Here is a 16512-nt window from a genome sequence, read left to right as displayed (position 1 = left end):
GGAACTGGAAGGGCATCAAAAATTCGTCCGTTAACCAATCCTACTAAAATTTAAAATATTTTCAAGTACATTGTAATGCTAATGCAAATGGATGATCTTTTTAGTCGATACAAGTCAATGTTCTTATATATTATCTTCTTTGTCCACTAATTGCTTCTTTCTTTCTATCGTATTGTTAATATTTTATACTGTCCGCAAGAACTCAAAATCCACACATGATAGAAGTAAAAACATAAATTTGTTTTTCGGTTTAACACCCCAGGAAAACCTGGATTCACGATTTACTTTTTTTTTGGATTTTTTCGAAGGAAATCTCTTAATTTCACCAAGGATGAGTATATCCTTCTCAAATACATGAAAGGAAATTAAGTAACGGATGGTTGGCCAATTACGTGGTAGCTGGAATTCTAATAGGAAATTTATCAACCAGAATTCGGAACCAGACAATCTCAATTTTTATTAGTCAAATTATTTCGTATGACTCGTTGAGTATCGCATATCCACGTGAAATTCTTTCATTAATAAATTGCTTCAAAAAAAACTCAAATATAATAAAAATAAAAATAAAAAAAAAGATAAATTAATGTAGTAGTATGTTGTTGGAGCTTAGCCTGTTAGGCTTCCAACTAGTTAATGCATTATTCCTTATCTAAAAAAAAAGTATTTGTTTCAAAAAAAAAAAAACCGGTGATATTTGTGAGACGACGAGTTACTTAATACTTCACCACCAAATTTGTGTCCTTCGATTAGATTCAAGTGTCCTAAATGAGAGTAATATGCTCGATCTATCATTGTCACATTTCTTTACAATGGCCATTGATCTTTATCGAACCGTAAAATCTCTTTCGAGAATTACCTCGATGACATATATATTTTTGAGATGATTGTAGCAATTAAACAAAATGCGGTTTAATAACTAAAGCATCATGTAATCTGCATACATAAGCTATGAGAGACAAAGCCAATTAGAAAAAAGATAATTACTATAAAAAACTTAAAATTTCTTTAAAGCGAATGTTTATTTAATATTATTAACTAATAATTGTTATAACTAGGTATGCCTAGATTCAAGAAGACCTTAAAATTATGCTCATATTTAGATCATAACCGAAAAAAATCAAAAGACAAAGGGGGGAGAATGTTTTTCTAAATTAATGGATTACTACAACAATTATTGTATAATTAATCACAAAAATATATTACTAGAGCATCCACAACCACGAAGTATGGAAGCTATTTTAAATTGTTAAATGTAGCATCTCAAATAATAATTACGTGTTATTTCTCTGTGTTAAAATATTATGCTTAATAGTGGAAAATTTAAATCAGGCCCAAGTGAAGTTTAAAACACTCCATGGTGTTCTAACACTCAGTAAATTTTTCGAAGGTTTTTTCTATTAGTTGTAAGAGAGGATTTTATTCATGTACAAAGAATTTACATAAAGTAAATACTAAGTACACAAATAAAAATAGAATGGAGAAAACTAAAATAAGCAAAAAAGAAAACAGAGGAAAAAGAAAGCCAAGTCCGAGAGACGAAAAGGCACATAAGCTAGTGGGGCTCTAATTCAGCTTCGATCTTCCCTAATACCATTTCAAGCAGTAGCATAATAAATCTATTTGTCTGAAATATCGTGAATACCATGAAACCATTATCATTATATCTATTAAATCTCCATTACCACATGAAGCAAATCACAAAATGAACAATATCCATTAATTATTATTCAAATATGTTCGTATAATCGAAGAAGGCCCGACATCTTCAACGCCTTAAAGCAGAAACAATCACAGAAGATATGATGTCTTCAACAAACCAGAAGCAACAATATTTGCTTCAACAAAATTAGAACTACAAAATCAATAACAAAAAAAACCCTACCAGAGTCAGGAATGTCTCCGACATGCCGTCATCTACATAACCAAGTTGTTGAAGAAAATCATTTGTTTCTCAACCACCAGGTTTGCATTTGAATTGAGCACTACCAATTAACCCTTTTAAATCAAATGAGATAGAACCATAGCTATGTCATCACAGTGGTGATCTAACCATCGTATAATCATTGATCAAGACCATCTCTTCCACAACTAATAAAACAAGTTTTACGCCTAGTATAACCATTAATAACGTGGACAAGAAAAATTATAAGTTAATCTTGATATAGGTAAAGATAAAAAAAAAAAAACTATTTTTAAAGAAAGAAAAACCTTTCCTCGGATTTAGTATGAGAAGCAGACTAAAGTCGAGGAAAGTAACAGTGACAATTTTAGGTTGGGATTTAAAAAAGAACTTTTGGACGGTATTTAACACGCACCTTAGCTTGTGAGCAGGGTTTTGATTCTCGTCTGTTATTCCAAACATCACATGCTATAATTGTTGTAACTAAACTATAATGGTAAATACATCATTCTGAAGATGAGATTAATTATAAAACCAGTACCTGAAGGCATATAGTTCGACAAGATAAGCTCTCTATATTATGATATCTGATGGATTCCCTATCATTTTCTTTAGAAAAAGTTGGAGTTTTATGAAATTTGATATAATGGATACTGTTGCTGAATTTTTCTCTACAAGTTGTATTAGTTTCATTCATTATTCTACCTTCATCACCTTGGTGCCAAAAAAATATTACATAGAGACTATAAAGGATCGCAAACCAATTTTTCTCTTGACGAGTGTTTATAAAATCATTACCAAAGTACTTCCTACCAGACTCAAATTGATTATGGATAAGCTCATCTCACCGGTCCAATGTGTTTATATTGAGGGTAGGAAGATTATTGATGGTACTCTTATTGAAAATGAACTTGTTGATTCAAGACTCGAATCTGGGAAGACTGGCATCATATGTAAAATTAACCTTGAGAAGGCTTTTGACAAAATAAATTGGAAGGACTTGTATTTTGTACTTCAACAAATGGGATATGGTAGCAAATGGGGTAAGTAGTTACGCTTTTGTTACTCAATCTCAACTTTTCCTATTCTTACTAATGGCTCAGCATTTGGATACTTCAGTAGCACCGGATGGGTTATACAAGGTTGTTCAGTCTCTCCTCTGCTTTTCAACATTGTAATGGAGGGTTTTTCAAGATACTTGGGAATAATTGCACATTTGAACCTATTTAGTGGTTGTCCTGTTACTTCAACAAGCCTTGTCATAAATTACTTACACTATGCAGATGACACGATCTTCTTCATCAATCAAAGTAAAGAAGAATTACATAACATGTTTTCTGCAGTACAGGGCTTTGAATTCATAAAAGGTTTGAAGGTAAATACCTCTAAAACTAGATTGATAGTTATTGGTAATGTACCTGAAAAAACTACTTGGGCTACCGAATTTTGTGTTATTGATAACCGACCATTCATGTATCTTGGAATGCATGTTGGTGCAAAGTCAACATCCGCATAAATATGGAACCCAATTATAGAAAAGTTTGATGCAAGACTGTTCTGGAGACAAATATGTCTTTCAAAAGGTCGTAAACTTGTTCTTCTAAAATATACCTTTCTTCATTACACATGTACTACTTCTCTTTGTTTAAAGCACCTTCCTCTATAATAAAAATTCTATAGAAAAATATGAGAAATTTCCTTTCAGAATATATTGTTGGTTCTCAAACTTCTCATCTAGTTTACTGGAATGTAGTTTGTGCTGACAAGGAGAAATGTGGACTTGGTGTCTGCGATCAGAAAAAGATGAATATGACAATGATAGCTAAATGATGTTGGAGATTTGGTATGGAAAAACATAATTTATGGTACATAATTATTATTGACAAGTATGGTGTTGATTTCTCTTGGTGAGTACCTATTGAAGTAAATCATTCTCATGGAGTTTCTTGTTGGAAGACTATAGCAGATTCAGCACATCTGTTAAGTGAAAATTCAATTCCTTTTACTCACTCTGGTAGACAAATAACTTTTTGGAATGATACTTGGACATGAAATACTTCTTTAACTTCCACATTATGTAATCTCCACAAATTATCAAGAGAGAAAAACAATAGTATTCAAGACATGGTTACTATGGGTGGTAGATGGAAGTTCATCTTTAAAAGAAACCTCACGAGTTACGAGACAAAATTTTTAGCTGAGCTCCTGTTTCTTATTGGAGGTTCCCCTCCAGCACTTGACAAACTACCAGACACAAGAAGATGGTCCCTGCACAACGGGTGATTTCACAGTAAAATCATTATATTCAAAAATGGTGGCCAGTTCTGGAGTGAATAATTTCCCTCCATGCGTTTATTTGGAAGACGGTTATCCCTCCCAAAGTCATTTTCTTGATGTGGTGTCTATTACATGGCAAGCTTGATACAATCTACATTATGCACCATAAAGGTATCAGGATCTACAATTCTTATGTTTTTTTGTTGTAATGATATTGAAACCGAATACCATATATTCTTACACTGCAAAGTCGTTCATAACGTATGGTAAATGTTGGTCTTGGGTTGTGCCGATGAATATGAGAATGTTGGCTCATGGTTGGCATCATACGCACTTATCCAATACTTGAAATTACATATGGATTCTTATCCCTGTTGTAGTTATATCTAGACTTTGTATGGAAAAGAATTTTAGTATATTTGAAAAGAAACATTACTTCAAAACAGATTTGGATTTAGGTGTTGAGGTAAAATCCTTAGTCTTATCTCAGGCTAGTGTTGTTGGTAGAAGAATGCACCTGAACTTTATGAGTTATGTCCTCAATGAATAGGTTACTATCTTCCAATAATCCTTGTATTTTTCTTTCTTTTTTCTCTCTACCACTGGTAGAGCTCATGTACATTCTTTTCATCTAATATATCTTCTCTCGTGATAAAAAAAGTAAATACGTCTTTCTACTTTACCATACACAACATAAATATCTTTACACCATTTCCATTTCCACTCCTAAATATACCACATTAACTCACAAGTTGTGGATGTTTTTAAATAAAGATATAACAACAATATTTAATAGAAGATTTACTTTTATTTTTAGGTTATGCACAAATGCTGGGAATGTAGATTTTTGGTGGTCGTGTTTTTGGGAGGTTTGAAATTTTGGATCATTTGTTTTCAGATTGCTCATTTACCCAGGGTTTATGAATTATTTTAGTAATGAGCTCAGCTACTTTTTCGGTCTTCCTATGTCGACAAAGAATATTTTTTCCACTTGACTTGCGAAAAACCGTAATAAGTTGTAGAAGCATTTATGGGAATGATCTTTGCGATGATTACTTGGTCTATTTGGTTGAAGAAAAATCCAAAACTCTTCCCGGATAAGAAGCTGGAGTTACCCGAGATAATCGATAAGGGAAAGTTTTGGTTCTTTTCATGGGCCTTATGCTTTACTGATTTTCAGGAAGTGTCTTTTGATGTTGTTTTAAGAAAGTGCAAAACCCTGTACTTTGAACTTCCACAAATTTATTTTCTTTTAGTTTGGCTGCTTGGGTTTAGGTTGATTTTCTTTCGTCTGTTTTCTTTCTCTTCTTTCCTTTCTTGTATTCTTTTTGGGTGGTGCAAGTCTCTTGTATTTTTTTTTTTCAATAGACATTCTCCTTTATTGACCAAAATTTTCTTATAGCAACGACTTGATTTCGAAATTTACCTTTACTATGATAATCCTAATTTTTCTTTTAATTGTTGGTTATTATTTCTATGTTTTTCTATTTTCATCCAAATGAAATTAAATCTTTGCTTAAATCAGTATATTTTATGTTTTCGAAAGTTTGAGATAATAGTAAGTGACCGTCAGTGACTCATTTTGGGTTACAAGGCTGTTTCTGATCATTGTGATTTGTGAGAAACAACTCAAATATTCTAGCTCCATTATCTAGACGAGCTATATCTAGAAGCCCTAAACTAGATTTGTTAGAAAGGAACCTATTTTAAGTGTTAAAAATCTCACTTGAACAAACCAAATTAAACAGAACCGGATCCAAGCTATTCTCAGTTGTCACAACTCACAAGATTCAAAACACCCACCCACCCTTTAATTTTAGACAGTGAGTAGACAATCCTTCTCAGCTTCCAATAATTTCTTTTGTTATTAACAATAAATAAATAAATTTTTTGAATTATTATTTAATAATTAATATTCCTGCTTTTTTATTTTCCATTTTTCAAAAACAACTCTGCAAGATCCTCTGTATTTCTCAGAAAATGCCATCCTTTTTTCTCTTCAATCGAGAGAAGAAGAAAAAGAAACATTTCTTCATATTTCAATTTCTTCTCCATTCGTCAAAATCTAAACCCTAGAAATCCAAAATCATCATCTCCAACAATCACAAACAAGAGTCATTCTCATCACTCAAAACAACAACAAAACATTACCACCTCCATTAATGCTGCTGCTGCTGCTTTTGTGAAACAACCTCAAAACCGTAGATTTTTAACTGTCTTTCTCAATTCTTCTCTCCTTTTCCGAGATCTGTTGTTGTTCTGGTTCTCATTTTCATTTTCATTTTTCGTTCTTTTTTTTTGTGAGATTTTCTATATTTATTCATTAGATTTCTTGAATTTTAATAGAATTAGAATGAAAATGTTTTGTACCATAATATAATTTATCTATCAGGAATTAGATCTATCTAGTTGTTCTATATGAAACAGATCTACGAATTTATCATTCAATTTCAAAATACAAAGCCAAGATCTAGGATTTCTAGGTCTAGGTGTTGTTGTATGTTTTAATTAGGGTTTTGAAATTGTTTGTATCGTGATGATGATTTTGATCTAGGGTTTAAATCCTGATTTGAGCTATACACATTGATTGAAGTTGAAATTGGCACAATGTTCAAGCAATTTCTCAGTAAATTCCCAAGGAAATCTTCGTCGAAAGCTGAAAATAATGGTGATTCTACTGGAAATAATAATTCTGTAAACAATAATGCTGTTGGAAATGGAATTCAGAGGACTAACAGTTCAAATTCAAGTACTGTATCGAGTCGATCGAATGTGGTTAAAAGAATGTCTTCAGCGGTTTTCCCTTCAAGTGTTGTAGCTGGTATTGAACCGTTTTTATCATTTAAAGATGTTTCGAATCCTGAGAAACAGAATTTATTAATCAGTAAGTTGAATTTATGTTGTGTGGTTTTGGACTTCAATGATTCCAAGAATGCTGCTGAGAAAGATCTGAAACGTTCAACTTTGATTGAACTTGTCGATTTTGTTGCTTCTGGATCTGTTAGATTTAATGAGCCTGTAATTGCTGCGGTTTGCAAAATGACTGCACTTAATTTGTTCAGGGTTTTCCCACCTAACTACCGGTCTAATGGTGGTGGTGAAAATGACGATGATGAACCGATGTTTGATCCTGCTTGGTCTCATTTACAGTTGGTGTATGATTTACTGCTTAGATTTATCACATCGAGTAATCTTGATGCAAAGGTTGCAAAAAAGCATGTTGATCATTCATTTATTTTGAAATTGTTAGACTTATTTGATTCTGATGATCCAAGGGAAAGGGATTGCTTGAAAACAATTCTACATAGGATTTACGGGAAGTTCATGGTTCACAGGCCATTTATTCGTAAGTCTGTAAGCAACATCTTTTATCGATTTGTTTTCGAAACGGAACAACATAATGGAATTGCTGAGTTGTTGGAGATTTTTGGGAGTGTGATAAGTGGGTTTGCATTACCATTAAAAGAGGAGCATAAGATGTTTCTGTGTAGGGCATTGATTCCTCTTCACAAACCGAAATCTGTGGGTCTTTACCTTCAGCAATTGTCATATTGTATAGCACAATTTCTAGAGAAGGATCCAAAGTTGGTTAGTTATGTGATAAGAGGGTTATTGAAATACTGGCCTGTAACAAGTAGCCAGAAGGAAGTAATGTTTTTGGGTGAGTTGGAGGAGATTTTGGAAGCAACTAATATGGCTGAATTTCAAAAAATAATGGTCCCGTTGTTCAAAAAGATCGGAACAAGTCTCAACAGTTCACATTTCCAGGTAATTTCTTCCAGACATTCGTTTCATTGTTTTAATCCCTACAGTTTAGAAGCAGGGCTATTGCTTGAGGTATACATTGGTTACCCATTTAAGGGTGTTTTTGTTTTCATATGTTATCTAATCCAAATGTAGTTAGGAATCTATTGGTTACCCATTTAAGGGTGTTTTTGTTTTCATATGTTATATAATCCAAATGTAGTTAGGAATCTATGTAAATACGTCCAAGTATTTGGTGCTTCTTTCTTTATAATGCAAACGATTAAGGGACTCAACAGAACTTATGATCGTTTTCAAGTTAACTGCAAGCCAATAAGTAGAACCATCTCCAGATATATTGTACAAGTTCGTTGAGTTAACCTAACAACGTAAGGAATGCTAGGCGAGTTACTTAGTCATAACCTTGTTCGCTTCATTTGGTGGTTATAGAATTCCATGTTCATTCTGTGCCATGAATTTATAATTTAGCTAAATGGGTAATTGTTGAAACGGTGAAAGTTTATGGTGTGCTAAAATGTGAATACATGTCATTGGATCATGATGTTCTTTTATCATGTTAAAAGTTACGATGATTTTTCATGCCACCCTCCCCTGTTTATATGCTTCATTGGTACATTTCAGGGTCCTTTCCACTGAATTTCCTTGTTCTCCAGGTTACCAGTTTTATGATTGTTCACATTCATTGAATAGGGTAATTGTAATTTCTGAATAGATACTGCTGTAGGAAACGTCTGTTATGGAATCAAAGACGCGTGGATTATTTGTTTCACTTAAACCTTGTCTTCTAGAGATAGTTGGGGTTAATTACCTACCATTCCGCTGCTTATTGCACATGCTTGTCGTTTGGACCTGCATAATAAGGTCCTCTTTGGTGATCAACTGATCACATGACAGTAATAATGTAATCTGTAAACATGTTTTAAGTTTTAGTTATCTTTCATAGTTATTTCAAGCGGGAATTTATCTTGTCGCCGTCTTATATCTCCAAATTTATTCTTGAATGTGTATGAAACAGTTTCTTAAAATTGATTTTTCTTTTCTAATTTTGAATTAGGTGGCTGAAAGGGCACTCTTCTTATGGAACAATGATCACATTGTGAGTCTGATAGCCCACAACCGACAAGTTATTCTGCCTCTAATATATCCAGCACTAGAGAAAAATGCCCAAGGCCACTGGAATCAAGCTGTTCTCAATCTCACTCTAAATGTCCGGAAGATGTTCGCAGAGATGGACAACGATCTTGTCCTTTCATATCAGGAAAAGTTTGAGGATGAAGCAGCGAAGTTAAAAGCGGCATGTGAGAAGCGAACTGTAATATGGGAACGTCTGGAGAATGTTGCTAGCTTCCAACCGGTAACGGGAAACACAGCAGTTCTGGTAAAACAATGAGTTTTCTCTTCATATAAAACTTGATGTAGTCTTAAATCAAAGAAGCATAACATATATATGTTCCCATGCTTGTGCTTGTGTTTTTTATATGAATAGTTAAGCAGAGAAAGGTCATGTTTGGTTAACTCAGATCAAGAAAAAGGACATCTGTACTTGTATTCATGTTTGGTCAACTCAGGTCAAGATTAATCCATTTGAGTGGATTTCCGTTGTACCAACTCTTCTTTTGACCATGCTAATGCCTGGTTTGGCCTACAAGTGTTTTGATGCCTGAAATTTATTATGTGCTTTTGGTGCTCAAATACCAACCAGTCATCCTTGGGAAAAGGGATCTGTTTCAATAAGTTTAAGCTTCCTTCTGCATGACTGGTCCCTGGAGGATAAGATGAATTGCAAATTGCAATATTACATAGAATTTTCATTTTTCATCACACAAATTCATTAGTTCACCATACCTATTTGTGAAAATTGCCCAAATTCAGCCTGTAGGGACTGTTTACCAATCAAAATGTTTAGGCTTTTGCATTTTGGAAAAACACATTAAGAAACAGAACAAGAGAAAGGATCAAAGATTAAAGATCAAGATTAAAGAACAAGAGAAAGATTCAATAACAAGATGATGAAGATTACGTCTGAAATAACAACAACAACAAACAGTAGCAGCAGAAGAAGAAAAGAACGAACCCCAAAAGAAAAGCGGAGTCCTAAAAAGAGCCATCGTTGCACAAAATGAAGATCATCTTGGCGAAGATAAACACATAAGTGTTAACCAGTGTTTTATACTCGGCTTACCGAGTAATGACAGGGGCCCTACTAACCATTCCTGAATCCTGGACAAATCAAACGATAAGTAAAGTAAATAGTGTGTATGGGTTCGAACACCGAAAGCCTGGCTGAGTTCGAAACTCGCCAGCACCAAATTCTTTACTGATTAAGAAAAAAAAAAATCTAACTATATGAGTAATATTTGCTTATGACTCAAATTGTTCTTTTTTTCTTTTTTCTGAAAGTCCTAGGACTCGAGTTATGTTCTTACTATATTCATAGTTTGTTATAGAATCAAAACCAATCAATTACTCTCTTTTATTTTATTTTTTTGATGTTACATTCAATTAATCAATATTATTAAACCTGACTTAACTTGTAGGAACGGAATCACAATCCAGGCCACCAGTCGGTCCACACAAGACTATTGATTTCTTTAATGTTAAGCCAACGCTTGTTTCTTCAGTCAGGATACCTGCCAAAGAATTGTATAAAAAGTCACCTTACTGAACTACCTTAACCTACACCACGGCTATCAACTTAAAGCTCCTACACAGAGAAGGGAAGCAGAACGAAAGAAGATAGGAAATGTGAAAACTAAATCAGCAGCTTCTCTCCCATAACCTGAATGAATATTGAATGTAGCAAACAAATTTGACCGGTTTTTAAGCGAAAGAAAACCTACAAAAAAGGAAGAAAAAGAATAGGCACTACAAGGAATCACCTCAAGCTACTACAATGGTGATCAATTCAACTGTATACTACTTAGTAACAGGGTTTCTATATTGTACTCCAGTTTCAAATTGAAAAGCAGTAGTGATGTGTATAAAAGTTGGTTCTCAGGGAGAATCACATGTTCTGAGCAGGCTCAAGAGTAGCCATAACACTCATTAGTTACACAGGAAATACTATGAACATAGTTTTAGGTTTCAGAACTCAAACTAAATGAGATAGCACATACACGGTTACGGACAATCATGAGTGAAGTTGTAATTATGATAGTGATTTATGTGCTCGTGCTGTCTGCCCTCCTTTTCATCAAATCCTAAATTTGCAGCCACCCATTCTTTACGCTCATGCACAGTTGCACATTATATATACAGTTCTTAATTCCAAAGCCAGTGGTAATATACCTACCACAAATTATGTTATCTCATTCAAACAGCCAGTACTCAGGATTCTGATTCCAGCCTTACATTTTTGCAAGCTCAGCAGCTGCACGGGCAGCTGCGGATGCACGATCTGCAGCGACAATTGCAGCTCGTGCGTTCTCCATGATTTTTGATTTTGTGCTCGTTCTAGTTTCTCCAGTTGTACTAATTACCAATTTATCAGTTTTATCGGGATCAACGATTATTTTCTTGCTGACAAGGGGAGTTGAAGTTTGAAGCTGTTGAGTCCCTTGATTCTGATTCGTTCTGGCAACCAGATCTGCTTCACTGCTAGAGGACAAGCTAAGTGAGCTCTCTACAACAGGTCTTTGATACTCTGCAGCTCGACTGCGAATTTGCCTTGATCCATCCTAGCACATAAATGGATGAATGGTAAATTGCCAGTAACAGTAGGTGTTTTATAGAGAGCTGAAATATAAAAACTGATAATGTTGACATCTTTATTTAAACCAGTGATTTACAGACCATCAAAGTATAATCTGATGTCATTTCAGTTTTTATATAAGAAAAATATTGTACGCAATTTATATGTAATAATGTTTCCAATAGATAAATTGTTATGTAGTACTCGTGTTCTATACACATACAATTGTACATATTGATGCTCGATGCAAAGATCACATATTGATGATGCTCGATGCAAAGATCAACTGTATGCCCGAGTTTAATAGTTCTTGACTAACACTGTATACTCGAGTTTGATAGTTCTTGACTAACAGTCTCAAGCAAGACACCTACCGTGAGGTTAGCAATTATGAAAACTAATTTGACAAGTTTCTAAGATCGCACATATAAATTTAATAAAACCATAAACGAAGGTTTCAAAATAACTGACGTGAAAGCTTAAATAAAAGGAAATATCTATCAATGTAATGAAGGCTGTGTTATTGATTCATTTAACCCAAGAAAACAGAATGTGACACAGAATTAGTTTGACCATCATTGATTTAAGAAAATGTTGGTGTTGTCAAGAGTTCAGACAAAATAAAACCAAAGCGGATAAAGATATATAAATTACCAGAAGATCTTCATGCTTTTTGCTGAACTCTGCTATAGCGGTTGAAGGATCCCATTGCAGATTGTACTTTTGAGCAATTTCAATCAGAAGACTGAGTTTTACTTCAGCAGATGGTGCTTTTACAGAAAGCTTTTCAATTATCTACATATTTTAATAAATCAAAAAGAAACAGGAAATTACTAAAACTCAGGTTATTAAGAGATTGTACAACAAGGTTGTAGTTTGAATGGCAAACAAAATGTAATGGATCTACTTTACAGTGCGATTAACACTGGTGCCAGGTTTGAGCTCAGCAGCGGCAGAAATGAACTCTTTTCCATATTTTGCAGTAAATAGACTCTGAATCTGCAATAGCTCTGGCAAGTCTGAACATCTAGGAGCAGCGAAGATTATACTCGCAATAGCTTCCTTCAGTTCTGATGGACATTCCCTGGCATATGGGAAATGGTTAGATACAACATAAATGTTTTAGACGACTAAAAATGATGTAGAGAATATTAATCATTAAGGTTGGTTTGAGGCATATTTAGACTTGGCACATAAATCCAATTGCTTCTCAACTTGTCCCATCCATTCCATCATATTACTTGGGAAATCCCAAGTGACAACCCCAGATTCACTTTCAAGCATACTGAAAGGCTAGACCTACTATAAGAAAGACTCGTAACCCTACAAAAACGGGACACCTGTGAACACTACATGAATCTAAATAAACCAATTTAAATTAATTCACTAACCCACAAGTCTACGACTGAGTAAGTCTGCCACATGGCAATTTAGTCTATCAGTATTCATGAAAGTGAATGTTGTGTTGCCATCTGAGATTTAAGAAATTCCCTGACAGTATAGACAGCTAGAAAATAGAATAGGATAGAATAGATCGCATGGTATTTGCAGTTTCAAGCAAAAGGATTTTGTGCTCACTTTTTTCTCATTCCAGAATAAACATGCTTATTCACAACATATGTGCTAGAACCGAGATGTCAACATGATAACACAAACCAGCCTAGGCCATCAAACGATGAAAGAACTTGGGTTAAAACCTAATATAAATTTGAGAACATCATGCAGCATGTGAACATTACGGCTGTGACTTGATTGCTCCTAGAAGAGCACTGTGGGGAGAAGACTCTTAGGGGAAAAACATGCTGATTAAGCAATATACGTGCTAGATATCAACATGATTGCACAAACCAGTCGAGGGCACCAAACAATGAAACCCCAATTGATACTTTAAGAACATAATGAATAACATGTGGCCATTACAGTTGCAACTTGTTTGGCCCAAGAAGAGCATGGAGAGGACTAACCCCTCCGGGTCAAAACCTGGCTCCTTGTGGTTTTGGGAGACTATTCCGGGAGCTTGACAATGATGTATGATAAATGCTAACCGCAACTAAGCGCTCGCTTTTATGTGGGCTCTCTGTCAGGAATGATGCCCTGTATTATAAGCTATTTACCTGATAAGGGTGTACCACTTACTTTGTTATTCTATGTTATACTTTCTACAAGGAGCCTCCAACATCATTTGACAAGTAGAATCATATCTATCACCGAGCACAACAGATTATGAGGTTTCGTTTAAGAAAGAGTAATGAAGATGAACAGATATAAAAAACATAGAACCAGAATAGGTGAATACAGAAACACTAACAGTTCCTAGAACATAAAGGAGGCACCATTCGACTAGTCAGCCAGCTAAACTAATCTGTAATGCTTCTCTGCTTTATTACCCTGTTACAAGGTTCGGAATTTTGTTACCCCAGTCTAATTTCGGGTTTTCAGAACCCTATAAAATGTTTGTTTTTGAGGCCATGTGGAATACAGTGAACTCCTAGTAACATAAGCGTAAAACTTTTCAGGAGTGTCAAACTTAACCAAACATAACCAAAGAAGAACCGCGTCTATGGTGTCAAAATTCGAAGTGCCACCTGGTCAAAAAATACCCGTAATGGACTGAGGTCCAATAAACCTACTTTGGGGATCTGATTTATTACTTGGACATAATCCACAATTAAGCCAAATGAACTGTACTATCTAGATTTCCATTAAAAAAAATGTATAATCATCCAAGTATGAAACGGAGCAAATTTTAAGATATAATGGTCCAACAGTAGATACTGAATGAGGTTCACACGCAGCAAACTCTCTTATGGATCATACTGATGGTAAAGGCAGCTGTTAGGGTTTAGGTAACATGCCTTACTATAAATAAGCAAGTTAGATCTGACCTTTGCGTCTGTTTCTACCATCTTCGCCGTTTTCCCCAAAATCCCTCTCCATCTCCATAGTCAGAATACACTTTCAGTTTCATTTTTTTTTTTGGATTAATCAAGGATGGCTTATGATGTTGATCTTGAATGCGATATGCAGAATCATCCATGTCATAAACAAGTTAGTCAACAACCACAAACAAGTATTATGATATGGATAATTTTGCATACGACATTCAGGATCAACATCCGAAACCATCCTTGATTCAACAATAAAAAAAATGAAACTAAAAGTGCATTTGGACTATGGAGGTGGAAATATTTGCTTATTTATAGTAATCTAACTTGCTTATTTATAGTAAGGCACGCTACCTAAACCTAATATTTGCCCTTGTCACACACAAAAGTGTTTTCACTTATGTTGTCATTTTTTCCATCAGATCTTTCTATTGACCGGCTATAAAATTGCCCCGTTCATGCTATCTTAACGAAAGTGACATTATTCTAAACAGATTTGACTGAAAATATGAATCATTGTGATTGGCCTATGTATCTGCTAAGTTTTCCTTTTAAACCTGTACGTGACTTTATGCAGAACCTTGAATCTTAAACAAGTTTGCATCCGTTCCGTGATCATATCCGAAAACAGTAGTACACAAGCACCTCAAATTCAAAAAGCGAACACATTCTAAATTACCTTTGGCTATCCAGAATTGGAATACGTGCCAAAACAAACTCACAGAACAACTCCAAGATACTGTATGCCTCCCATATGTTCGTTTCTCTTATGATATGCTCCACCTAACAAATATATGAAAAATAAAATATCATTCTCCCAGAGAAACTCCTGCAACTAAGAAAGACTTTATCAGTCTTTAGAAGTTACCCTGATTTGTACAATAGCTTCTTCGCCATTTCGAAGGAATTGTGCAATCTCTTTACGCATATTATTTAGCTGCAGCTCTCTTTTATTTTGTACTAGCTTGATACGTGATATGGCCAAGCTCACACATGTTTTGCTAGAGCAATGCACAGTGGTAGTTGGACAAAAAAAAAAGTAAATCAGAAGGAGAAGACACAAAACATTATACAATCAAATATTACAACAAACAAAAAACACCACTGAAGGGTCAAAATTGCCATGTTTGCACTCAGAAACTAGATTCTTTGTTTAGAAATTTGAAAGAGCTTCTAAACCAAATTGATCCAATTCAAAATAGACAGACCAAGCTTGCTTCTAGAAGACTATAACAAAAATCCCAAATTTTGCAACCACTGCCAGTTCCATTGGAGTCAACACACTAATTTATAGGTGACTTCCTGAGCACAATATCATGAACTCTAAAACAGTATTAAGCACTCAACAAAAACAAAGCATGAAAAACTGTTCACCCATCAAAAAATTAACAAAGGGGGAAAGAGGAACTAACCATTTTGCACCAAAAAGCCCTCTGTTAAATAATTGATTCAACATTGACATTGATTATAAATTTGAAAACAGAATCAGGGTAGCGTTCACTCAGATCCAATTCTGTATTTAATGATTTAGGACAGACATCAGGAAAAATTTCTCACAGAGATTAACATATTCTCTGCTCTGGAAGAATTAAAAAGTCCTGAAGAGTTTAATCGGGGACGGAGAAGTTAAAAGGCAGGTAGATGATTCGCATGGACAAAGAAAAAGAAGTGCCTTTTGGACTCGATAGAAGTGAAGTTTCTTTTTGATAGGAACAGAAGTGAAGTTGGGAACCAGATTTCAATCCGGTCCGTCCGTCTAGGGATGGACCAAGGGATGGTGCAAATGTGATCCAATCCCCTCCACCATTGAGATCTATAGGAGTGGGGTCTCAAGGGTTGAGTGTGTCCTTCAAAAATATTTTGGATGACTGGATTTCGTTCGTCAAATAAGACTATAAAAATTTATCTATGATAAGGCCTATCTCTAGGGGTATGGTAAAAAAATGTTGTTTGTCATACCAGGTGGCATGGCAAACGAGTTGCGCCATTATGAA

The 16512-nt window shown here is 34.7% G+C and overlaps 2 protein-coding genes across 2 annotated transcripts; one reads left to right on the top strand and one right to left on the bottom strand.

Annotated features, from left to right (window-relative positions):
* The first annotated feature begins 6074 nt into the window (after positions 1-6074).
* On the top strand, positions 6075-9607 carry LOC113303642 (serine/threonine protein phosphatase 2A 57 kDa regulatory subunit B' kappa isoform-like). The gene is made up of 2 exons (XM_026552690.1): positions 6075-7945; positions 8997-9607. The coding sequence occupies exons 1-2, from the start codon at positions 6785-6787 to the stop codon at positions 9330-9332; spliced, it is 1497 nt and encodes a 498-aa protein (XP_026408475.1). The 5' UTR covers positions 6075-6784; the 3' UTR covers positions 9333-9607.
* A 1249-nt stretch (positions 9608-10856) lies between these two features.
* LOC113303643 (IST1 homolog) lies at positions 10857-16214 on the bottom strand. Its single transcript, XM_026552691.1, has 6 exons — positions 15931-16214; positions 15387-15519; positions 15198-15301; positions 12546-12717; positions 12288-12428; positions 10857-11619 (listed from the first exon to the last, which is right to left on the bottom strand). Exons 1-6 carry the CDS (start codon positions 15978-15980, stop codon positions 11290-11292), a joined length of 930 nt encoding a protein of 309 aa, XP_026408476.1. The 5' UTR covers positions 15981-16214; the 3' UTR covers positions 10857-11289.
* Between the last annotated feature and the right edge of the window lie 298 nt (positions 16215-16512).

The sequence above is a fragment of the Papaver somniferum genome, chromosome 8 (assembly GCF_003573695.1).
Source record: "Papaver somniferum cultivar HN1 chromosome 8, ASM357369v1, whole genome shotgun sequence".
NCBI classification, from domain to species: Eukaryota; Viridiplantae; Streptophyta; class Magnoliopsida; order Ranunculales; family Papaveraceae; genus Papaver; species Papaver somniferum.
Note: the sequence above shows the minus strand (reverse complement) of the source record. Positions and strands in the feature narration are given on the sequence as shown.